The following is a 24,994-nucleotide window of genomic DNA, read 5'->3' as shown; positions in this document are numbered from 1 at the left end:
CTCTACTGACCTGGTTTCTCTGGCTCTACAGCAGCTCTGCTGACCTGGTTCTCTGGCTCTAGAGCAGCTCTGCTGGCCTGGTTCTTAGGCTCTAGAGCAGCTCTGCTGACCTGGTTCTCTGGCTCTAAAGCAGCTCTACTGACCTGGTTCTCTGGCTCTAAAGCAGCTCTGCTGACTTGGTTCTCTGGCTCTAGAGCAGCTCTGCTGACCTGGTTCTCCGGCTCTAAAGCAGCTCTGTTGACCTGGTTCTCTGGCTCTAAAGCAGCTTTGCTGGCCATGTTCTCTTGCTCTAAAGCAGCTCTGCTGACCTGGTTCTCTCCTTCTAAATCATCTCTGCTGACCTGGTTTCTCTGGCTCTACAGCAGCTCTGCTGACCTGGTTCTCTGGCTCTAGAGCAGCTCTGCTGACCTAGTTCTTAGTCTCTGGAACAGTTCTGCTGACCTGGTTCTCTGGCTCTAAAGCAGCTCTGCTGACCTGGTTCTCTGGCTCTAAAGCAGCTCTGCTGACTTGGTTCTCTGGCTCTAGAGCAGCTCTGCTGACCTGGTTCTCAGGCTCTAAAGCAGCTCTGTTGACCTGATTCTCTTGCTCTAAAGCAGCTTTGCAGGCCATGTTCTCTGGGTCTAAAGCAGCTCTGCTGACCTGGTTCTCACCTTCTAAATCATCTCTGCTGACCTGGTTTCTCTGGCTCTACAGCAGCTCTGCTGCCCTGGTACTCTGGCTCTAGAGCAGTTTTGCTGACCTAGTTCTTAGTCTCTGGAGCAGCTCTGCTGACCTGGTTCTCTGGCTCTAAAGCAGCTCTGCTGATCTGGTTCTCTGGCTCTAAAGCAGTTCTGCTGAACTTGTTCTCTGGCTCTAGAGCAGCTCTGCTGACTTGGTCCCTTGGCTTTAAAGCAGCTCTGCTGACCTGGTTCTCTACCTCTAAAGCAGCTCTGCTGACCTGGTTCTCTCACTCTAAAGAAGCTCTACTGACCTGGTTTCTCTGGCTCTACAGCAGCTCTGCTGACCTGGTTCTCTGGCTCTAGAGCAGCTCTGCTGACCTGGTTCTTAGGCTCTAGAGCAGCTCTGTTGACCTGGTTCTCTGGCTCAAAAGCAGCTCTGCTGACCTGGTTCTATGGCTCTAGAACAGCTCTGCTGACCTGACTCTCTGGCTCTAGAGCAGCTCTGCTGACCTGGTTCTCTCCCTCTAAAGCAGCTCTACTGACCTGGTTTCTCTGGCTCTACAGCAGCTCTGCTGACCTGGTTCTCTGGCTCTAGAGCAGCTCTGCTGGCCTGGTTCTTAGGCTTTAGAGCAGCTCTGCTGACCTGGTTCTCTGGCTCTAAAGCAGCTCTACTGACCTGGTTCTCTGGCTCTAAAGCAGCTCTGCTGACTTGGTTCTCTGGCTCTAGAGCAGCTCTGCTGACCTGGTTCTCCGGCTCTAAAGCAGCTCTGTTGACCTGGTTCTCTGGCTCTAAAGCAGCTTTGCTGGCCATGTTCTCTTGCTCTAAAGCAGCTCTGCTGACCTGGTTCTCTCCTTCTAAATCATCTCTGCTGACCTGGTTTCTCTGGCTCTACAGCAGCTCTGCTGACCTGGTTCTCTGGCTCTAGAGCAGCTCTGCTGACCTAGTTCTTAGTCTCTGGAACAGTTCTGCTGACCTGGTTCTCTGGCTCTAAAGCAGCTCTGCTGACCTGGTTCTCTGGCTCTAAAGCAGTTCTGCTGAATTTGTTCTCTGGCTCTAGAGCAGCTCTGCTGACTTGGTCCCTTGGCTTTAAAGCAGCTCTGCTGACTTGGTTCTCTACCTCTAAAACAGCTCTGCTGGCCTGGTTCTCTCACTCTAAAGCAGCTCTACTGACCTGGTTCTCACCCTCTAAAGCAGCTCTGCTGACCTGGCTTCTCTGGCTCTAGAGCAGCTCTGCCCACCTGGTTCTCTGGCTCTAAAGCAGCTCTGCTGACCTGGTTTTCTGGCTCCAAAGCAGTTCTGCTGACCTGGTTCTCTCCCTCTTAAGCAGTTCTGCTGACCTGGTTTCTCTGGCTCCACATCAGCTCTGCTGACCTGGTTCTCAGCCTCTAGAGCAGCTCTACTGAGCTTGTTCTCTCCCCCTAAAGCAGCCCTGTTGACCTGGTTCTCTGCCTCTGGAGCAGCTCTGCTGACCTGGTTCTCTGGCTCTAAAGCAGCTCTACTGACCTGGTTCTATGGCTCTAAAGCAGCTCTGCTGACCTGGTTCTCTGGCTCCAAAGCAGCTCTGCTGACCTGGTTCTCTGGCTCTAAAGCAGCCCTGCTGACCTGGTTCTCTCCCTCTAAAGAGCTCTGCTGACCTGGTTCTCTGGCTCTAAAGCAGTTCTCCTGACCTGGTTCTCTGCCTCTAGAGCAGCTCTGCTGACCTGGTTCTATGGCTCTAAAGCAGCTCTGCTGAGCTGGTTCTCTGGCTCTACAGCGGCTCTGCTGACCTGGTTTCTCTGGCTCTACAGCAGCTCTGCTGACCTGGTTCTCTGCGCTCACAATGCACGCACCCGACTTCTTGAAAATATATTTAAAAATAATATTTTATTTTAAGTACAAATATATTATTTTTATGAATATCATGGATAATCTTTTGCCCTAATATGTATATTAAAGACACATACATATAGTTTTGGAACATAATTTAATTTTGTGGGAGTTGCGCACCCAGCGTGCCCCAGCTCATATATGACGTCATGCGGGACCCACCACCGTGCAATCGTCTCATACCGTAATGCGCATGTGTCGAGAATGCGTGGGAGCAGGAGTCGCAGCTGGTCGCATACCAATCGCGCACATCACATAATATTAAATGTATATGATGTAACTGAAAAACACGCAGCCTTCGCCCACCGTACACGGATCCTTCACGACTTTTCTAAAATGGCATCTAGAATCCACGCTGCCACCGTGATGTGTACGCTTTGAGTGCGCGACTCCGAAAAAAAATTGGGAACTTTTTTTTTTTTAAAGAAAATAATATAAATGTATTAAAATAAAAAATGAAAACAAAAAAAGTAATCAATATTTCAGTTTGAATTTTTTTTAAATATTTGTTTGCAATTTTCAGAAAAATATATAATGGTATTTAATGAATAAAATATTTATAAATAAACAGCTAAAAACTGTAGAAAATCAGTACAAATAAATAGGTATAACTACTATCACACTTAAAAATTAGCATTTAAAAAACCTTTGAAATTCAGTGAAAAAACCATAGGTGTCAGAGACGTTATAGTTAGAAATTAGCATTTAAAAAACCTTAGAAAGTCACAGAAAAAAACATAGTTTTCACGGGTGTTATAGTTAGTTGGCCATTTCACTCGTACAAAACCATAGAAATTCCTTCGTTATAGTTAGTTCTGCTAACTATAACTTGTGCGCCCGCAATGCACTGCTGATGATGTCACATATTGCATCATTCATGACATGGTCAATGACATCACTAATGACATCTCAAATGACATCACTGATGACATCATCCACGTGACAATCTGATATACCTCATCATACACAAGTATAACCTTTCATCACTCACTGTAAAATACAGAGTACCATATTTGAAACCATTGACACACCAATACCAGTTTCTAAAAATCCACTAAGTGATTCCTACATCTACATACACATCTAAACACTTACCTATAGATTCACTCATACATGCTGTCAATGATCAATAGAACACTATTAAATATACTTATACACCTACATCGACATTACACACCAGCATACATCCTATTCACTTATGCAGTCATTCTACTCACTTATGCAAACAATTGATCATACTTCCATTTACTAAGCTACACACTTATACAAACACCACTTTATTTATTCGTATAGATAGTAACTCATACTTAGTGTGTTATAAAATTTCTATTACCAGTATACAGTTTTCGATAGTCACTGATACAATCACTGAGTCTTATGTATACTTATTTATCTACAACTGTTACATACACTGCCTTTTATATTTCTAGTTTGTTAGACATGTATCATTGAGAAATATATTTACTCATCACCATACCCATAAAGAGATTCACTCACCCAAACAACTGCTTCCACATACAGTCTTAACCTCATATACCTAGTAAATCAACTCGTTACACATCTTTGGACAGTCACACACCTCCCACTCAACCACACACACATTCACTATCCCATACAAATACTCACTTAACTAATTAATAACTGATATAGACTTTCACATAGCTAGTAACCAACGTATGTAGTAGTTTACACAACAAGAGATAGAGTGATACAGGTATTCACACAGTTTAATCACTATCCCATATATTTAGTGAGACACTTTAAATTAGTCACTTAAACAGTCAATCACATTGCTACTAAATCCTCCATTCAGGCACTTATACATCCACTCAGTCTTCAAAGCAGATTGATATGTATATATATATATATATATATATATATATATATATATATATATATATATATATATATATATTCACTGAAAAAAACATAGGTTTCACACACTTTATAGTTAGGAATTAGCATTTAAAAAACCTTGCAAATTCACTGAAAAAACCATAGGTTTCACATACGTTATAGTTAGGAATTAGCATTTAAAAAACCTTGCAAATTCATTAAAAAAACATAGGTTTCACACATGTTATAGTTAGCTGGACATTTCACTCATACAAAACCATTGAAATTCCCCCGTTATAGTTAGTTCAGCTAACTATAACTCGCGCGCCCACAATGCACTGCTGATGACGACACATATTACATCACTCATGACATGGTCAGTGACATCACTCATGACATCACTGATGACATCTCAAATGACATCACTGATGACATATGCAGATGTGCCTTTGCTATGTTTGGTGAAAATCCCTCCAGTAGTTCTTGAGAAAATTGAATTTGAAATTTTTCAAATGGCATTTTCTATGGGACCTTTAGACACGGCTACAGCCCGAACCGCTGAACGGAATTACACCAAACTTGGCAAAATGGTAGGGACAGGTATGCAGTAGTGCCTTTTCTATATTTGGTGAAAATCCCTCCAGTAGTTGTTGAGAAAATTGAATTTAGAGCAATATATATCTATAAGCGCTCACCGTACGAGCACCGTACGCGTATGGTACGCGTACCATATGCGTACGCGCGCGTACCCTTACGTGCGCGAGCGAGTTTCTGATTGGCTGGCAGTCGACTGTCAACATTCCAAACTGTCCAAACCAGGAAGTGTTGGCCACAATCTTGTTTTTCAGGAGAACTGAGGCACAAGAGAGCCCAAAACAAGAGTGGAAAACACGAAAAGGGGCAGGGTAGAGACCCCCCAACCCTCTAGACCTTCTCAGGGGGTCCCAAAAGGACCCCCAAGGGCAAAAAAAAAAATTCAAAAAAATCGCGGGGTACGCGTACCGTGCGCGTACCCTACGATTTAAAAAAAATTAAAAAATGTTTTGCACTTGGTGGTCCTTCTGGGACCCCCTGAGAAGGGCTAGGGGGTCAGGGGGTCTCAACCCTGCCCCCTTTTCACGTTTTCCACTCTTGTTTTGTGCTCTCTTGTGCCTCACTTCTCCTGAGAAACAAGATGGCTGCTCAGGTGGTCCCAGAAGGATAATAACATATATAAACGTTATCCGCTAATAGAATTAGCATTTACAAAACCTTTGAAATTTATTGAAAAAAAATATAGGTTTCACGCCTGATATAGTTAGGAATTAGCATTTAAAAAACCTTGCAAATTCACTGAAAAAACCATAGGTTTCAAGCCTTATATAGTTAGGAACTAGCATTTAAAAAACCTTCCACATTCACTTAAAAACCATAGGTTTCAGGACTTATATAGTTAGGAATTAGCATTTAAAAAACCTTGCAAATTCACTTAAAAAACCATAGGTTTCAGGCCTTATATAGTGAGGAATTAGCATTTTAAAAATCTTGCAAATTCACTTAAAAAAACATAGGTTTCAGGCCTTATATAGTTAGGAATTAGCATTTAAAAAACCATTGAAATTGCTCCTATATAGTTAGTTGTACTAACTATATTTCGCACACCCGCAATCCACTGCTGATGATGTCACATATTACATCATTCATGACATGGTCAGTGACATTACTGATGACATCACTGATGACATCTCAAATGACATCACTGATGACATCACTGATGACATCTCATTTGACATCACTGATCACATCACTGATGATATCATTCATGTGATAATACGATGCACCTCCTCACACTCTAATATAACCTTTGATACACCCAGTGTTAAATACAGACTACCATTCTTGAAACCATTGACACACCAATACCAGTTACTACATACGCACTCACTGATTCCTAGGTCTACACACACATTCATTCATTCACCCATAAAATCACTCAAACATACAGTCACTCATCAATACAACACTATCATATGCACTCATACACCTATACAGACACTCACACACTGCCACTCATCCATGGAGTTACTCACACACCTAGTCAGTCATGCAAAGAATCAATCACACTTCCATTTCCTCAACTATACAGTTATACACATAACACCTTACTTATTCAAACATATACTAACACATACTTACTCTCTTATACAATCACTGATACAAGTACACAATGATCCATACAGCCCCTCGCAAATTCACTGGCTCTCATGTATAGTCATTTATATATGCCAACTCTCACATGCACTGTGTTTTACATATGTACTTACTTGGAATATACCTAGTGAATCAACTGCTCACACATCTATGCACAGAGTCACACATCTCCCAGACACCCACACACACACTCAGTCTCCCATTCAAATACTTGGGCAACCAATCAATAACCCATATAGCCACTCATATAGCTACTGATCAACACATGCAGCAGCTTACACAACAACAGACATACTGATGCACACATTCAGACAGTTTAGTCACTAACCCATGCATTCAGTAAGACACATTTAATCACTCACTCATACAGTCAGTCACGCACCTATTAAATCCTTCATCCAGACACTTATACATCCACTCATTCTTCAATATGTAAAACATATTTAAACTTTACAGAAACACACAGTCACTGGATGATGTCATCAGTGATGTCAAATGAGATGTCATCAGTGATGTCATCAGTGATGTCATTTGAGATGTCATCAGTGATGTCATCAGTGATGTCACTGACCATGTCACGAGTGGCCTGCATTTCCCAGCATGCAGTATAGTTTGCTTGCTGGCGATCGTTCCGTTTGTTAGCAATTCTGTTTCCTCGATTGGGTAGCAAACTTGCCAAGTTCGTAGGTGAGGAATCCAGCATACGTTCTGGGCATGACGGTGTTCTTCCATTTTCGAGTCCCGTACTTCAAGCCTCGCAGGTGTGCCCGTCAAGGAGTAAGGAATGTCCATGAAGTAAGGGCTTATCTCCATAAAGTATGGACTGCAGGTTTGCAGCTTATCCTCCTTGTCGGGCTTTATGCGAGGCGGTCGTGGAGTCTTCTCCATTTCTAGCGACTCCCGTAACGCTTGTAGAAGGGCCGTCCTCGCGTGCCAGACAGACACGCTAATTATTCCAAGGCTTTTCTCCCCCATTCAGATGAAGAAAGAGGCGGCACCACGGGGCTCGGGATACACCAGTTTTTATTAAAAAACATTAGGCATGACGCGTTTCGGAGGGTTCCTTTCTCAAATGCCCCTCTGTTTTTAAAAGTGCCACTGTTGCTGGCAGTCCCCTCTTTTAAAGTCCTTTGTCAATTGCCTAATTACTGAAGTAGTATAGGCTCCCTTAAAAACCTGGCCCAGAGTTGTCTCTGCATCCACGAGTGGCCTGCATTTCCCAGCATGCAGTATAGTTTGCTTGCTGGCGATCATTCCGTTTGTTAGCAATTCTGTAACGGCCGTTTGACAGGACGTGATGGAAACAAAGGCGTCTCCTAAAGAGCAAAACTTTTGCGGTTGCTGTTTGGCGGCTCGCTCAGTCGCGGAGACACCCTATTGCATGTTTGCGGATCCTGTGGTTGGTAATCCCCGATCACAATGGGAGCGGAGAAGGCCGTATGACAGGACGTGATGAAAACAAAGGCGGTGGTGCCTTTACCCTTCCTAATCCACTTGGGGAACACAGCAGGACAATCGAGGCACATCGGCACACACTGGGGAGTAATATTCAAAGGACCACAAATACCAACATGCCTCAGGGCACACGCCCATTGGGGCGGGACCTTCTATCAGTAAAAAGATGCCTTTGTAATTTGCTGGTTTGCCTTTCATCCTTCCAGCCCGTGAACAAGAGCACAGCCGTGCTCGAAACGCGTTGGGCGTTTTAATTTGATGGATGGAGTTTCAGATGCTGCCACTTTGCTGTCGGTCATTAAAGGTGTCTAAACTTCTCCGTGTGAGGCGTCTCCTAAAGAGCAAAACTTTTGTGGTTGATGTTTGGCGGCTCGCTCAGTCGCGGAGACGCCCCATTGCATGTGTGCGGATCCTGTGGTTGGTAATCCCCGATCACAATGGGAGCGGAGAAGGCCGTTTGACAGGACGTGATGAAAACAAAGGCGGTGGTGCCTTTACCCTTCCTAATCCGCTTGGGGAACACAGCAGGACACTCGAGGCACATCGGCACCCACTGGGGAGTAAGATTCAAAGGACCACAAATACCAACATGCCTCAGGGCACACGCCCATTGGGGCGGGACTTTCTATCAGTAAAAAGGTGCCTTTGTAATTTGCCGGTTTGCCTTTCATCCTTCCAGCCCGTGAACAAGAGCACAGCCGTGCTCGAAACGCGTTGGGCGTTTTAATTTGATGGATGGAGTTTCAGATGCTGCCACTTTGCTGTCCGTCATTAAAGGTATCTAGACTTCTCCGTGTGAGGCGTCTCCTAAAGGGCAAAACTTTTGTGGTTGATGTTTGGCGGCTCGCTCAGTCGCGGAGACGCCCCCTTGCATGTGTGCGGATCCTGTGCTTGGTAATCCCCGATCACAATGGGAGCGGAGAAGGCCGTTTGACAGGACGTAATGAAAACAAAGGCGCTGGTGCCTTTACCCTTCCTAATCCACTTGGGGAACACAGCAGGACACTCGAGGCACATCGGCACCCACTGGGGAGTAATATTCAAAGGACCACAAATACCAACATGCCTCAGGGCACACGCCCATTGGGGCGGGACTTTCTATCAGTAAAAAGGTGCCTTTGTAATTTGCCGGTTTGCCTTTCATCCTTCCAGCCCGTGAACAGGAGCACAGCCGTGCTCGAAACGCGTAGGGCGTTTTAATTTGATGGATGGAGTTTCAGATGCTGCCACTTTGCTGTCCGTCATTAAAGGTGTCTAAACTTCTCCGTGTGAGGCGTCTCTTAAAGAGCAAAACTTTTGTGGTTGATGTTTGGCGGCTCGCTCAGTCGCGGAGACGCCCCATTGCATGTGTGCGGATCCTGTGGTTGGTAATCCCCGATCAGAATGGGAGCGGAGAAGGCCGTATGACAGGACGTGATGAAAACAAAGGCGGTGGTGCCTTTACCCTTCCTAATCCACTTGGGGTACACAGCAGGACACTCGAGGCACATCGGCACCCACTGGGGAGTAATATTCAAAGGACCACAAATGCCAACATGCCTCAGGGCACACGCCCATTGGGGCGGGACTTTCTATCAGTAAAAAGGTGCCTTTGTTATTTGCCGGTTTGCCTTTCATCCTTCCAGCCCGTGAACATGAGCACAGCCGTGCTCGAAACGCGTTGGGCGTTTTAATTTGATGGATGGTGTTTCAGATGCTGCCACTTTGCTGTCCGTCATTAAAGGTGTCTAAACTTCTCTGTGTGAGGCGTCTCCTAAAGAGCAAAACTTTTGTGGTTGATGTTTGGCGGCTCGCTCAGTCGCGGAGACGCCCCCTTGCATGTGTGCGGATCCTGTGGTTGGTAATCCCCGATCACAATGGGAGCAGAGAAGGCCGTTTTGACAGGACGTTATGAAAACAAAGGCGGTGGTGCCTTTACCCTTCCTAATCCACTTGGGGAACACAGCAGGACACTCGAGGCACATCGGCACCCACTGGGGAGTAATATTCAAAGGACCACAAATACCAACATGCCTCAGGGCACACGCCCTTTGGGGCGGGACTTTCTATCAGTAAAAAGGTGCCTTTGTAATTTGCCGGTTTGCCTTTCATCCTTCCAGCCCGTGAACAAGAGCACAGCCGTGCTCGAAACGCGTTGGGCGTTTTAATTTGATAGATGGAGTTTCAGATGCTGCCACTTTGCTGTCCGTCATTAAAGGTATCTAAACTTCTCTGTGTGAGGCATCTCCTAAAGAGCAAAACTTTTGTGGTTGATGTTTGGCGGCTCGCTCAGTCGCGGAGACGCCCCATTGCATGTGTGCGGATCCTGTGGTTGGTAATCCCCGATCACAATGGGAGCGGAGAAGGCCGTTTGACAGGACGTGATGAAAACAAAGGCGGTGGTGCCTTTACCCTCCCTAATTCACTTGGGGAACACAGCAGGACACTCGAGGCACATCGGCACCCACTGGGGAGTAATATTCAAAGGACCACAAATACCAACATGCCTCAGGGCACACACCCATTGGGGCGGGACTTTCTATCAGTAAAAAGGTGCCTTTGTAATTTGCCGGTATGCCTTTCATCCTTCCAGCCCGTGAACAAGAGCACAGCCGTGCTCGAAACGCGTTGGGCGTTTTAATTTGATGGATGGAGTTTCAGATGCTGCCACTTTGCTGTCCGTCATTAAAGGTGTCTAAACTTCTCCGTGTGAGGCGTCTCCTAAAGAGCAAAACTTTTGTGGTTGATATATATATATATATATATATATATATATATATATATATATATATATATATATGTGTGTGGCAAGAAAGAGGGGACAGGAAGCGTTCATTTCAAACAACATCGTGGCGGCTCTCCTGTGCACCCGATTGACTGTATGCAGCATCATGGGACTGGTAGTACTAGTTATTGGCGCAATCTGACTATCCGCTGCAGGTGAGGCTTCCGAATCACTGGAAGGAGGAGCCCATAAATGAATGAATGAATGAATAAAGTCTTGTAGTGCGCAGACTTAGCCCAAGGGGCATCAAGGCGCAGAAAACAAAACAAACAAAACATCACAAAAAACAAAACAAAACACAGTTAGAGTTCAGAGTATTAGAGTATCAGAGGGCCCACAGACCTAGGATCCATAGGCCTGGGAAAAGAGCCAGGTCTTTAAAAGTTTGCCATAAAATTACGAGTGAAAGGAGAGCACGCATTTGAACTTTGCATCAGAAGAAGGCACAAGCCGAAACCAGTCATGCACAGAAGTTTAAATAAACTGCAACCCCTGAAACCCGAGTGTGTCCTTTGGTTTCTTCGATAAGGAGAAAATTATCTGTATATAACCGCGCCATCCCGTGAAGCGCTACCAAGGACCCTTTCATACAAAGCGGTCACGAAGACATGGGGAATTTTGAATTTATGTCGAGGCATCGAAAATATTCGTGACCCGCCACCCACTCACCAGGTACCAAGAAGCCGATGTTGTACGGCGGGCCAAGACTGCTCGGCGAGACGCTGGAAACACACTTGCCTCTCCAAGCTTGTGTCCCTGAAGTGTGTGGCAAGAAAGAGGGGACAGGAGGCGTTCATTGCAAACAACATCGTGGCGGCTCTCCTGTGCACCCGATTGACTGTATGCAGCATCATGGGACTGGTAGTCCTAGTTATTGGCGCAATCTGATGATCCGTTGCAGGTGAGGCTTCCAAATCACTGGAAGGAGGAGCCCATAAAATTACGAGTGAAAGGAGAGCACGCATTTGAACTTTGCATCAGAAGAAGGCACAAGCCGAAACCAGTCATGCACAGAAGTTTAAATAAATTGCAACCCCTGAAACCCGAGTGTGTCCTTTGGTTTCTTCGATAAGGAGAAAATGATCTGTATATATATATATATATATATATATATATATATATATATATATATATATATATATATATATATATATATATATATATATATATATATATATATATATATATATATATATTGTTTTCATGGTGTATTTTACTTGAGCATTTACATTGGAGAGCTGACTTTGCCTCCCTGAGAATTGTGCTACTCTTTTCATAGATGGGAGGGACAGAGGGTTTAGCAGGAGGATCTCTCCTCCCCCACCTGGCAGAACACCAGCACCAACAATGCATTTTCTAATGTAAAAGGTGCTTAGTAGGAATAGCAATTTGCCTATTGGGCACTAGCCAAACTTTTCTTTTCTAAAACAATCCCCAGAAGCCAGTGTTTATTATAGAAAAACAAACAAAATCAGTGATTAAGGAATTTTCCAGAGATTTTCCAGTAATGGTCATTCCCCCTAAAAGGTTGGCCATAAGGTAAAAGGTTTTTAATGGCAGAGCTATCTGAGGCTCCACCATCAGACAACCCCCCCCACCTATAATTGGGTTGATCAACTGTGAGACAGGCAACGTATCCACCAGGTATTCACATCCACCAACCTGAAAATTATCTTTTGTGATGCCTGTTCGCTATAAAAACTGTTCAGGTCACTGTGATGGCTGTATTAAAACTGATTGCAAAGGTTTTACATTTATTTTCATAGATGAGATAACCATGTGTGGGCTGAATTCTGAATAATAAAATAGAGTAATGTACATATTATATACAGTATTTGTAAGTCTGCTCAATGTTTCTCAGTATTGTGGCCATATAACCTAACTGTTGTCTTTTTTTGATTACTTGTAGATGTGGGAAGAAGCTATACATTTATGTAAAGAACTGGCAGAGCAGTATGAAATGGAAGTTTTTGATTATGAGCTACTCAGCCAGTGTTTGGTAAGACTATTTCACAAAAATTTTAAGATTATGAAACTAAAATGTGATTGTCAGCATAAGTTTTTCCTGCTTGCAAATTTTGTGAAATTAAGTTGTTGAAGTGGTCGAAGGCTAGTTATCTTGAATTTCATTGTGATCCTTAGTTTTTCTCCATATAAAGGTTGCTGGCCCTATTAATATCATTGTGGCAAACTTTTATTCCTTAGAATAGCAATACACAAAATACATTTATAAAACAATGGTTCACCATCAAATTCAAGGCGCTTGTATGATAGTCTATTTTCCAAATACTATTTTTTCAATATTGTACCTAACTCTTGTTATTGGTTCCTTCTCCTCCCTTCAATTTGTTGTGCCTGTAGATTTCTCTTTCATTCATCTTCACCCTATTCTATGAACAAGAACATTCCATAATGAACTTCTCTGCCTCACTTTTGTGTTTACATTTACTGTGAAACCTATTCACAAATTGCATTTTGTCATACATGAGCTAAACTATTGCCAAGCTCACACTATTTTTTCAACTAGAGTTTTCTAAGTCGCATATCACCACATTTCACATTGTCATTGTTGCTTGTGACTGCATAATAATGTAGAAATATTATGAATAATTATTCTATCTATAGAAGCAATAGTTGTTGCTCAGTTATGAACTAGTCAGAAAGTAACAAGTGTGTGATGATTCATAGATGCAACAAGCTAAATTCTATGAAAATATCATGAAAATTCTGAGACCCAAGCCGGATTACTTCGCTGTTGGATTTTATGGCCAAGGATTTCCACCTTTTCTTAGGGTAAGTAAAGGCAATGAAAATGTTAATGTTTTTTCACAGAAGTGTCACAGACTGATTGACAAGTTACAGTAGTCTTCCACAAGTGCCTCATGCTGGATGTAGTGAAGAACAGCCTGTTCACTTTTTCATATTTAGAAGGGACTACTTACATTAGCACTTATGAACAAATACTAAACAGTGCTCAGGTGCATGCAACTGACTAAAAAAACTGTTACCAACTCCTCCAGAAGTGAAGAGCTTGAATCAAATGTTCAAGGACTGGGACAGGTTAGTTAACCAAGGTGCATTCACACTGCACTTAAACTTGATACACACTCCTGCTCAATGAAGGAACTGATGAAGTTTATCTAGAGGTCTGCAAATTAGCACTGTAAAGTACTTTGTTGCAGGGAATAAAGAAGCAAACCATGTTCTCCCACAGAGACTGCTCCTTTCTGATGAGTACTAGAAGTACAAGACACATGTGCATTGGACTGTGTGTGCTTGAATACTGCGACTAAAGAAAATGTTGTTTATTACATTTACCTTTCGAAGGAGGAATCAAGCATGCTCAGTAGTCAGTATGAGACCCCACTCCCACCGTTAATAAGTGATATTGTTTATGTTGTTAAAGTGTGGAGTAGACATTCCTATTTTACCCAGGGTGAGTTGTGAATGCTTGACTGAAAGATTAGATGAGAATTATTTTGAGGACAGGTCTTCACACGTTGGTTTAGATAGGTAGTATTACACCTTTCGTTGTAAATTGGAAAGTAATTTAAAATATCAACTACTGAGTAGTTTCATCTGCCTTCAGTCAAAGATGTATCATATTTATTTAATCATTTCCAAAATATCTAGGATATAAAAACTCAAACAACAACTTAGAGGGGGGGGGTTTAAAACACGGTTTATTTTAATATACATTTCACATGTCTGTGTTGTAAGTATTCTATGCCGATTTACTCAAAGGTCATAACATTAAGAAGGAATTATCAATCTGACCACTACTACTTTATGCAAAAGAATTTAAGTAAATCTTCAACTAATTTGAAAACCATTTTTTTCCAATAAGCAAGCAATTGTGATTCTTACTACAAAATGTACAGCACTGACTTTGGTGGTTACTAGACTGTAACTTCTGAGTATGCATTATCTAATTTATTATTGTATTTGCCATGCCTGCATCTAGCAGCTACTTCCAAATGCTTTGTTCAACTTAATATATTGGATAATTCATATAAATGGGTGGTGCAGTAAATCTGTGGAGATGAGGGAGCTGTTTATATGTGTAGTTGGTATAATGGATGATATAATCTCACAGACAAACATCTAGGTCCTGGCAACATGTGACCGCTGTACAGCTACCCTTTTGGCTACGGACACCAATCTCTTGATATATCAGGGCTTAAACCATTATCTCCCTTTCATTGTCATAGGTTTTGGGCAAACTAGTAATGTTTCTACTTCAAGAATTATATTTCAAACATCTGTGAACATCTAGAAACATTACGTTTCTCATATATACATGTATACATATAGATAGATAGATAGAAAACATACATTAAATTGGCACACTTCAACATAAATTTAAAAAGATTTGAAACATACAATTATCTAAATAAATTAAAAGAAATCTGTGGACACCTAATTGGTAATTTGTTTTCTGAATTAATGCATTTTAAAGTCTCAATATCCCAATGAATGTCACATACTTGATAGAAACAAATCACTTTTACATTTGATTTAAAGATTTGGAACACAAGGACGAAGTTTCTATGCAGTCATGGACAGGACATGTGAAATAACAATACTCAACTTTAAAATAATAAATGAGTAATGGATCACCATTTTTTTTAAACTTTCTAAATGTTGTTCAGTTAATCATTACATATTTTCTGTCACTTGCAGAACAAAGTTTTTATCTATCGGGGAAAGGAATATGAGCGAAGAGAGGATTTTCAAGTTCAACTGATGAGCCAATTCCCCTTCTCAGAGACAATAAATACAACTTCTGATCCTGGGGAAGATGTGAAGAATTGTCCTGGGCAATGTATCCTTAACATGACAATTAACTGAGATGGCTTACTTCCAAGTGTTTGTTCATCACTGGTTAGAGGAAAAGATACAACTGGACCGAGCAGCTACTCGCATCTGCTCTCATACATGCTTGCATGAGTTTTTAAGTTCATTCCTAAATGATGGTACATTAAAGCAGTATTACCCACTTTGGAAGGATATGCTGGCTTTTCATTGCTTGCTCCACATTTATTGGCTTGGCTGAAGATGATGTTTCACAAGGGGGCATACAGGCAATGACCAGCTGTTGATACCTTCTTGCTGTGGCCAGGAGTGTGTGGCATTATGATGTATGTGTTGTATTAAAAAGCAAGCCCCACTGTTAGCTGTGAAATAATAGAGCTCCATGGAAGATAATAGAGTTCAATTCCAAATTAAGTACATGGGAAATGTAATGAACATAGCTAATTCAGTCAGGTGGGGTTCCTCTTCAGTTGAGGCTTGGTGCTTAGCAATAGCAAATGGCAATAAGTCTAATTCGCATTAGCACCCATCCACTCAGCATAACCATACACAAGCACCAAATACATGATATGTTCAGTATTTTAAATCAATCCAGCAATATTTAATATGCAAGCAACAAAGTTGTTTCAAACATTTTAATTTGAGTTGTCGATCTCCCATAGAGAACTTCAAATGAATGATGTCTCTGCAGGATCAACCCCAAATATTTACCCCACCCCTTCTGTTTTCTGAATTGTTTATTTTTTGCCAATAGAACTCTTTGCACCTTACCACTGCTAACCAGTGCTAAAGTGCTTATGCTTGCTTCTTTAATCCCTTCGCTGCTAGACATTTACCCTTTGCTGTGCTAAGCCTTTTCTGGCTATTTGGGCCGCTCTTCAGCTCCTGTAACCGTTTGTTCACATAAAGTATCCATGCCAAATGTGTGTTCTTTTCTTCCAACAGCTTGAGAATTCTAAACATACCCAGGGTTTGTGGTTAATTATCCAAAATCCAGCTATTTTTTGGGGGGAGGGGTGGGAAAAAAGTGCTCAAGAAGAAAGCATCTGGGTTTTTTTCCCTGCAAAAGGTATCAACAAAGTGTTTGTAATGCTAAAATCACCATCTTCCCAGCTTTCAGGAACAGGAAAACTTTTGTCAGAAAACCAACACTTTCTGCATAGTTTTGGCATCTTACTGGGACATAGCCTATTTTTCCTATTTTTGTGCTGTCATTCTCCTTCCAGTCGGTGGTAGTAATGGGTATGAAAGCTATAATGGATCCCACAAAACTATACATTTCTGGAAAGTAGACAACATTCTTAATTCAGCAAGGGGTCATTTGTGTCGATCCTTCAAGGTTTTTCTATAGAAACTAACAATTGAAATTAAAAAAAGATTGAAATTGAGTTGGAAAAAAACAGCCATTTGTGCCACATTTTTTCACCTGTAACTTCTTCTAAGTACGGCAGATTTTTTAAAGCAATAAACTGTTGTATCTGCTGGACCCTTCTGGCTGTGAGGATATACAGGAAGTGTAGGCTCACCAAGAAACCGAGGTACCCAGAACCAATAACTGAGCTTTTCTCTTGCAATGGTTTTTCATTGTGTACCGGGTATATAGCATTCATTTGGTAAAATATAAAGAGTGAAACATAGGTACCAAGGAAACCTATATATTTCTTAAAGGGAACAAAAGGTAGAGTTTAGAACAAGTGGTTATTTGCACATTTCCAAAATTGTGGGTACCCATACAAACATGTGAATTAGAGTAAACGTTTCGAAACTAATTCTTTTATACAGATTGTCTTACATTTGGAAGACAGATATGGAAAGAAAGTCAATGGGTATTAATGCTTGTTCTACTATTCTGTATTCTCCTAAGTCCACCCAGAATCCCCCCAAGTCTCCTGATAAAAATGATAACTCACATGTGTGGATCGGCTTCGTACCCATGAGAGGAAAGGCCCAAAACACAACATGGATAACTGGACACTGACACTTTTTTTGCAATGTGCGTAGCTGTGGATTTTGGACTCTAGGTCAGCCAAAACCTAGGGATACCTAGCAAACCTGTACATTTTTTTAAAACTAGATACCCAGGGGACTTGTGTGACTCTCACTAGGTTCTATAACCCAGACTCCCCTGCAAATCCCAAACTTAGTAAACATGTCTGTAATGGAAAGTTCTGGAATCTGAAGGGAGCCACAAACTTATAACCAGACAGCAGTCCCGCAAATCTCCTGATAAAAGGTTTACCTCACTTGTGTGGGTAGGCCTAGTGCTTGTGCCAGGAAATGACCAAAACACAATGTGGACACAGTACATTTTTCCACATAAAACTGACTCTTTCTTTGCAATGTGGATTTTGGGCTCCAGCTCAGCCAGCACCTATGAAACCTAGCGAACCTGTAATTGTTTTAAAGTAGACACCCAGGGGAATCCAGGGTGGGGAGACTTGTGTTGCTCTCACCAGTTTATGTTACCCAGGATCCCTTGCAAACCTCAAATGTTTTTAAAAAAAACACATTTTCCTCAAATTTCTGTGATGGAAAGCTCTGGAATCTGCATGTGAGAAAAATGGGATATTTTTCATCTAAATCGGAGGTTTGCAAGTGATTCTGGGTAGGAAAACGCTGGGGGCTCCACACAAGTCGTACCGCCCAGGACTCTCCCTGGTGTCTAGTTTTTAGAAATGTGTCTTCTGGTAGGTTTGCCTAGATGGCCGCCGAGCCCCGGAACAAAAATGGAGGTGATCCCCTTACAGAACCAGGTAATTTTGTGATTGAGAGTTTTGTTGTCTCTACAATACGTTTTGGGCCCTTCCCTGCAGTGGGTACTTGGCCCACCCACACAAGTGCGGTACCATTTTTATTGGTAGACCTGTGTAGTAGGAAATTTGTGTCTGCCCAGTAATCCCACAACTTTTTGACACAGAAACGTGAGAAAAATATGATTTTTTTCATCTCCATTTGATGCTTGTAGGAGATTTGGGGTAAGAAAACATTGGGGGATCCACACAAGCCACACCACCTTGGACTCCCGTGGGTATCTAGTTTTCAAAAATGTTTAGGTAAGTTTCCCTAGATGGCCGCTAAGCCTGGGACAAAAAATGCAGATGCCCCATATCTATCTCAAAATGACCTAGTACAACCACTGCATCAGGTATCTACCAGTGCCCATCAGGTGGATCAAGTACGCCATTTCATGAGTTGATGGTTCGGCCCCATCAGGAGCCCAGCCCCCCTTAATATATCTTATTAGACTAGTATGTAGTAGAAATAATGTGTTAGGGAGCCCCTCCTCATGCACAAAATCGGCATGAATAAGTTGAGTACCATCGCCAAATAGTAGACACCACATCCCGCTCCCACCTGGAGAGCCGTCAATGTCTCAGTATCCCAGCAGGAGTGGGGAGTCCCAGGAGTGGAATTTGGGGTGCCTATGTTGTGGTGAGTGCAGTATATTTCAGGGCATGCCTTCAGTATGTCAGCACAACTTTTAATAGTGGTGGGGTTGTGATAGGGATATTTCCCTCGGGGCACAGCAGTGTATACCTTTTCCATAGGAAAACATTGGGATACTTTACTGCATTTAATGAGTGATAACCTTTACTTACGGACAGGTTGAAATGTCATTCTTGGTCTCTAAAGGACTGTGATTTAAACTCCTCTTTATAAGTAAAGCTGAAGTCACTATTCTGAAAAAGCCACTTTTGGAAAGTTTGCATTATTTTGTCCTAACCATTTGGTGCCTGCAGCCTTTGTCCTGGGTCACCTGTTCAGGTGTAGTTGGCAGTATTTGCCCATTGTGTATTTTTCCCAGACAGTGTCACTAATGGGAACTGGGTGTTCACAGGACGGACAGGCCCCCCTGACAGGATGGGTGGGGGCGGAACAGGCACCAAACACACTTTTTCTTTAATAGGGCAGCCTCCTGTACTCACAACAGATTTATTATATGCCTGTTGTCACCCCAGAGATCCTGGGACCTGGGCAGGGGAAGGAAGGAAATTACAGAACTAGATGTGCGAGGAAGTCTAGGCATTTCGCCCACTATGTAACTGGCACCAGGTATAAATGTTGGACCTTGAGACCCACTCTTCATTATACTCCTAGACCTGCATATACTAAAGAAGAAGGTCAGCTCTGCTGTGTGAGGTCTGACATGCTTTCTGAGAAAGAAGACTGGACCTGCCCGTTCATTCCAGGAAGAGTGACTCCAAGGGTCATCTGGTTGACCCCCTGCTCTGAGCTACAGGGACACAACAAGGTCCAGAGGCTGCCATGCAATGGCTCAGCTCATCAGTTGTAACTGGACCTGCACTGGACGTGCCTGAGCCCTGTTAGCCTCTACTTGAGAGAGTCCTTGATCCTCAAAAAATACTTCCCAAGGTCCTCGGACCTTGGTTGGCATCAGAGTGCACTACTCTGGAGAAAAGGGAGAAATCCTGAAGTTTTGGACTCTTTGCAACTGCAAATCGGTTAGTTCGTGCTGAGGTATTGTCACCTGGGTGACTGCCAATGCAAAGCTCTAGTGAGCCTGACTCTTTGCACTACAGCGACCACCATGGATGACTAGCAATGTGAGATCTGCACTTCATGCTACAGGATCGACAGCCCGCAGTGCCTGTGAATGTGAAGTTCCATTAACGACCGTCAACGACACCAATTAGGATCTTTGACATACAGCTACAGCCATTAGCAGTGATCTCCCTGCTCCTTGCTGCCTCCTCCATCGCAAGTTGGATTTTTAGTGCCAGACTTTTAGAAGGTAACTTTTCAGTGAGCCTAACCTGGTCTTCGTATCTGGTCCAAATTCCATCACAGTTGGTCTGAACTTGTGCCTTTCCACCGGTCTAGCATATCTGATAACTGCGAGTGACGCATTGTGCTTTTGGGTACTAATTGCATATATTTTTATTTTAAAATGTACTTTACTTTTCTAAATTGGTGTGAGATTTTTCTTGTATTAGGTTTTTAGTTTATTACTGTTTGTGTGCTGCATAAATACTTACCACAATGCCTCTAAGTTAAGCCTGAGTGCTTTTGTGCAAAGCTACCTGAAAGTTAAGCACAGGTTAATTTAGTGACTTTTTTGGTTCACCCTTTTAAGGAATGTGATTGTTGCTTGAGAAGTGGTTTGACCCCCTTCAGTCAAAAAACACAGTTTCCAGAGAAAGGGTTCTTCCATCGATTGATTGATTAGGTGGCATGAGCTGAGGATTATGAGGTAGTAAAAGAAGAGTAAGGACATTCCTGATGAATACAGGAATGCCATTCTAAATCCTAGGTACATAAATTGACATGTTGTCTAGTGTTTTCTTTCTTGAATTTGTTCATCCCCAGTCAGATGGTAACCTGGCTGTGGGTGTAGCAAGGGCCTCTGGTGTTGGTGAGCATGTCCGCAAGACCAGTCATGATGGTATTCTAGATAATGCGAATGTCCTTAATGGTGGTGCAGGTTGGCAGGATGAACCAGTGTAGTTTCATTAGTGCAGGAGTGATGTGGTCAATTTGCTGCAGGCCCTCGATGAGGAATGCAATGGATTATAGGATACCTTTGAAGTGAGACAGTGCTGAATCTGTAAGGCTTTGGAATAGTGCATTGAAATCATCAAGATCCGGGTGGATTAACGTTTGAATTGCAGTCTCTTTTTGGAAGGAACAGTTCCACATTTGTGCAGAGATAGCTGATCCCAAACTCACTTGAATTGAATATTTTTCTTCAGTTTAATTTGATGTCCACTGTATTTCCGAGTGTCATGGTGCTGGTCGAAATTTGCACCCAAGTTGTCAACCCATGATATTAGTAGGTGTTGTTGGTGACTAAAGGGGGGATTCTGTTTTGGTGGGGTTAAGTTTCAAATAGGTGATAGACATCACTGATAATCTTCGCCTGCTTTTGGATCGAGGAGAAACGGTTGCGCTGATTTTACTCGATCTCAGCGCAGCCTTTGATACTGTATTGCACAGTATCCTTCTCAGATCCCTGGCTTCCATTGGCATTGGCGGAAAAGCCTTGGACTGGCTTAAGTCTTTTCTGTCTGATCGTACTTTCCAAATCTTTTCTAATTCATCCTCTTCTAAAAATTACCCCCCCCCCCCCGCACGGTGTGCCCCAGGGATCAATCCTTAGTCCCCTCCTTTTTAATTTGTATGTTACACCCCTGGCTCATGTTGCACAACATTCTGGATTAAATTTATTCACTTATGCAGATGATTCCCAAATTGTTTTTTCATTATCTCAAACATATTCCACTTCTTCCTCCCCCCTGCATCAGGCATTAGCAAAATATCCGGTTGGATGAATCGCAACCTGCTCAAATTAAATGGTGGAAAGACTGAGGTACTGGTCCTCGGAAATAAACCTGACCTTTGGAGCCTGAGACATTGGCCAACTGCCATGGGTTCCTTGCCAACACCGTCAGAACGAGTGCGGAATCTTGGAGTAATTATTGACGGGGACTATCTATGAAAGATCAGGCTAATAAAGTCGCAGCCACCTGTTTTACCATCCTACGGTGGCTACGTAAAATCTTTTGGATACTTCCCTCCAACACTCAGAGATCCGTTGTGAATGCCTTGGTGACCTCGAGGTTGGACTACGGTAACGTGCTCTACCTGGGGTCTACCAAGGCCGTCACACCCCGCCTTCAATTGGTACAAAACGCTACGGCACAGCTTCTTTGTGGTTGTCTGAAACGAGACCACATCACAGAACGCCTGAGGGAGCTTCATTGGCTCCGCTTTGAAAATCGGATAAAGTTTAAGGCCTTGAGCTTTATGCACAAGATTAAAATCGGTGTAGCTCCCCTATACCTTCAGGCCCTTGTCATTTCCTACATCCCTGCTCGCTCACTCTGCTCCTCGTCGCATCATCTCTTTAGTGTACCTAAGTTTAGGCTCACTAGAATGGGTGGAGGTTCCTTTGCGAACTTAGGACCCAGACTGTGGAACTCACTTCCTTTGGACATTCGGATGGAGAATTGCCACATGCGTTTTCGCAGAGCTGTGAAAACTTGGCTTTTCGACCAATAATATCCTTGGCTGGAGTATTGCTGCATCTGTCTTCTAGCGCCGGGTAACCCTTATGGGTAGCTGTCGCGCTCAATAAATCCAATAAATAAATAAATAAATAAATAAATACATCTAGGTCTGAATGAGGTGCAGGCAGTGCTTGGGGCATTTGAATGTCCAGAATGGAGCAGATGTTAATGTAGAGTTTTGTGTCACCTGCATCTTGATTTATTTTGAGACTTTGATCAGGTAGTAGATTTTGAAGCATTTCCACGTGCAGGTTGAAGATTGTAGTGATAAGAAGAACCCTGGAGATTCTCTGTAAGTTATAGGCGGCTTCTACATTCTGGAGGAGCCCATTTGTGCACCAGACTCTGGATGAAGGACAAACATGAATATTGCAAAGATGAATTGAAACAGAAAGGAGAAGGCAAAGCATCTCTACTAGTGCGTTGTTTGGAGTTATCTACTTGTACAATTTGTGAAATAAAGACTTTAGCTGTCATATTTCCTTTCCAGGAACTCACTAGATGAGACTGTTATTAAATTAGGTGTCCTCTGAATTTTGTAGACCGTGAATTATCTAACTCACTATATTGTGCAATCCCTGCAGTTGTAGAGTAGTTTTAATCAGTAGGGCAGCATGGAATATGTTTGGGTTGATCATTAAGGAGGCAATGAGTTAATTCTATCCCCACCACAAATATACTGTTTTTAGAGACCAGGTAATCAAAATTTGAGTCTCTCTTAGATAATCAGTGAGCATAAAAGGAAAATGAATACACCAAGATGTGCACTAATGTTTGTGCATGGTGAATAATGTCTGGTAGCAGAGTTTGGACAGGAATTTAGCTAAGACGACCTCAGTCTTACCATGGTTCACCTGGAGAACATGTATTACCATTCAGGCTTTTACAATAGTCAGAAAAGTATTCAATTTGTGTTGTTGGTCTAAAACTGAAGCATGACAGTAAACCTGAGAGTCTTTTGTACATCATTAGAAAGGGATACCACTGTATCAAGATACAGAGACATAGTCTGGGAAATTGGGCTACGGTTTGAGAGGGGTAAAACCCTCCTCAAGCAGCAACCACAATCCCTGTCAGGGTGAAACACAAGTAAACCACAAATTAGCCTGTATTTAACCCATCCTCTTCTGCTGTACATCTTTCATGCCGCTCTTCCTCTCCTCCACACTCCATCAGACAGCTGAAGTTGTTAGTGTCCCCTCCTCCTTCTTGTCTCTCCTTGATTGTGGTTACGTCCTCACGTGGCAAAAAGAGATTTAGAAGTTTAAAAGCGAGCTTCTGCCTTCGAAAAAATTCACTAATCTGTTGAGCAATTCCGCCTAAGGGTAATATCCAGAAGAAGCTTTTTGCTCCAGCCAATAGCCAAAGTAAGACCTCTTCATGGGTTTGAACTTTTGCTTCAGGGTTGCCTCTGCATTTATGCTCTGTTTCGTAACTTTCTAGCAAATCCACAAGTTCCACTGTGAACTCTATCGCCAACCAATGACATCAACAAAATGATGAAGGCCTCAACTCAGTAAACCACCCTCCTGCATGTAATACATTTCAACCATGTCAGACCTAATTTCATTCCTGGCACACACACCCTTTTAAGGCTACAGATGTTGAGACATTGATTGGTCACACAATTGGGTGGAGTATGATGACCATGTAACATTTCTCTCAGCAAAGCCTACAGGGACACTTTATAATTCAATGTTGTCAATGCATTATAATTGGGCCATCCTTCCACTATGTAATGTTTCACCTGGATCAACACTTCTTCAGTCTCTGTTGCTTCTAACCACTCATCTTTTTCCACAGCATTTCACCTATGCACATAGCCCCATGGTTTTCATCCACTTCTTTGCGATTAGCAAATATTCAGTGGTCATTCCTTGGGCTCCTAGAAGATATTCCACAGAAACGTTGAAATGGACCAGTCCTTCCATTTACATACTCATGTAAGGTGCAGCCTTCTCACTACCATTACATGAAAAGACAATGTCCAATGGGTGCTGATTACTCCCTACAATAAACGGTACCCACCAAAGAAACAGTTTAAATGTAGTTTTGCTCATGTGCCAGACAATGTATCTTTTTCAATCATGGAATAGTTTGTTTCTGCCTGTGAAATTTCCATGTGAAAAGCACTCCTGAAAGTCAGATTGCTATAGCATATGCTATGAAACTCCCTCAATATTATGATTAGATTATAATAACTATTGAATTCAATGCTTACTAACTGCAGGTTATTGACACCTCCTCGAATACCACTGACTGCCAAAACACCTTGCTTAATGCCTGCGAATAATTGACAGCTTCTTCATCACCATTCTCTGCTAAGTTTTCTGACAGCCGAATTTACTTCATCACATCTATATTACACATAAAGGTAATC

General features: G+C 42.5%; 1 protein-coding gene across 2 annotated transcripts in view; it reads left to right on the top strand.

Annotated features, from left to right (window-relative positions):
• The window catches only part of DOCK2 (dedicator of cytokinesis 2), a 2,042,522-nt gene that overhangs the window by 1,924,441 nt on the left and 93,087 nt on the right, over positions 1 to 24,994 (top strand). For both annotated transcript variants that reach the window (XM_078653374.1, XM_078653373.1), the window contains 3 exons: positions 12,681 to 12,770; positions 13,460 to 13,564; positions 15,455 to 15,596. In XM_078653374.1, the coding sequence (XP_078509500.1) occupies positions 12,681 to 12,770; positions 13,460 to 13,564; positions 15,455 to 15,596 (337 nt within the window). The remainder of the gene's footprint in view (positions 1 to 12,680; positions 12,771 to 13,459; positions 13,565 to 15,454; positions 15,597 to 24,994) is intronic.

This window comes from Lissotriton helveticus, chromosome 7 (genome assembly GCF_964261635.1).
Source record: "Lissotriton helveticus chromosome 7, aLisHel1.1, whole genome shotgun sequence".
Classification (NCBI taxonomy): domain Eukaryota; kingdom Metazoa; phylum Chordata; class Amphibia; order Caudata; family Salamandridae; genus Lissotriton; species Lissotriton helveticus.
The sequence above is the reverse complement of the archived record's forward strand: the minus strand, read 5'-3'. Positions and strand labels throughout refer to the sequence as shown.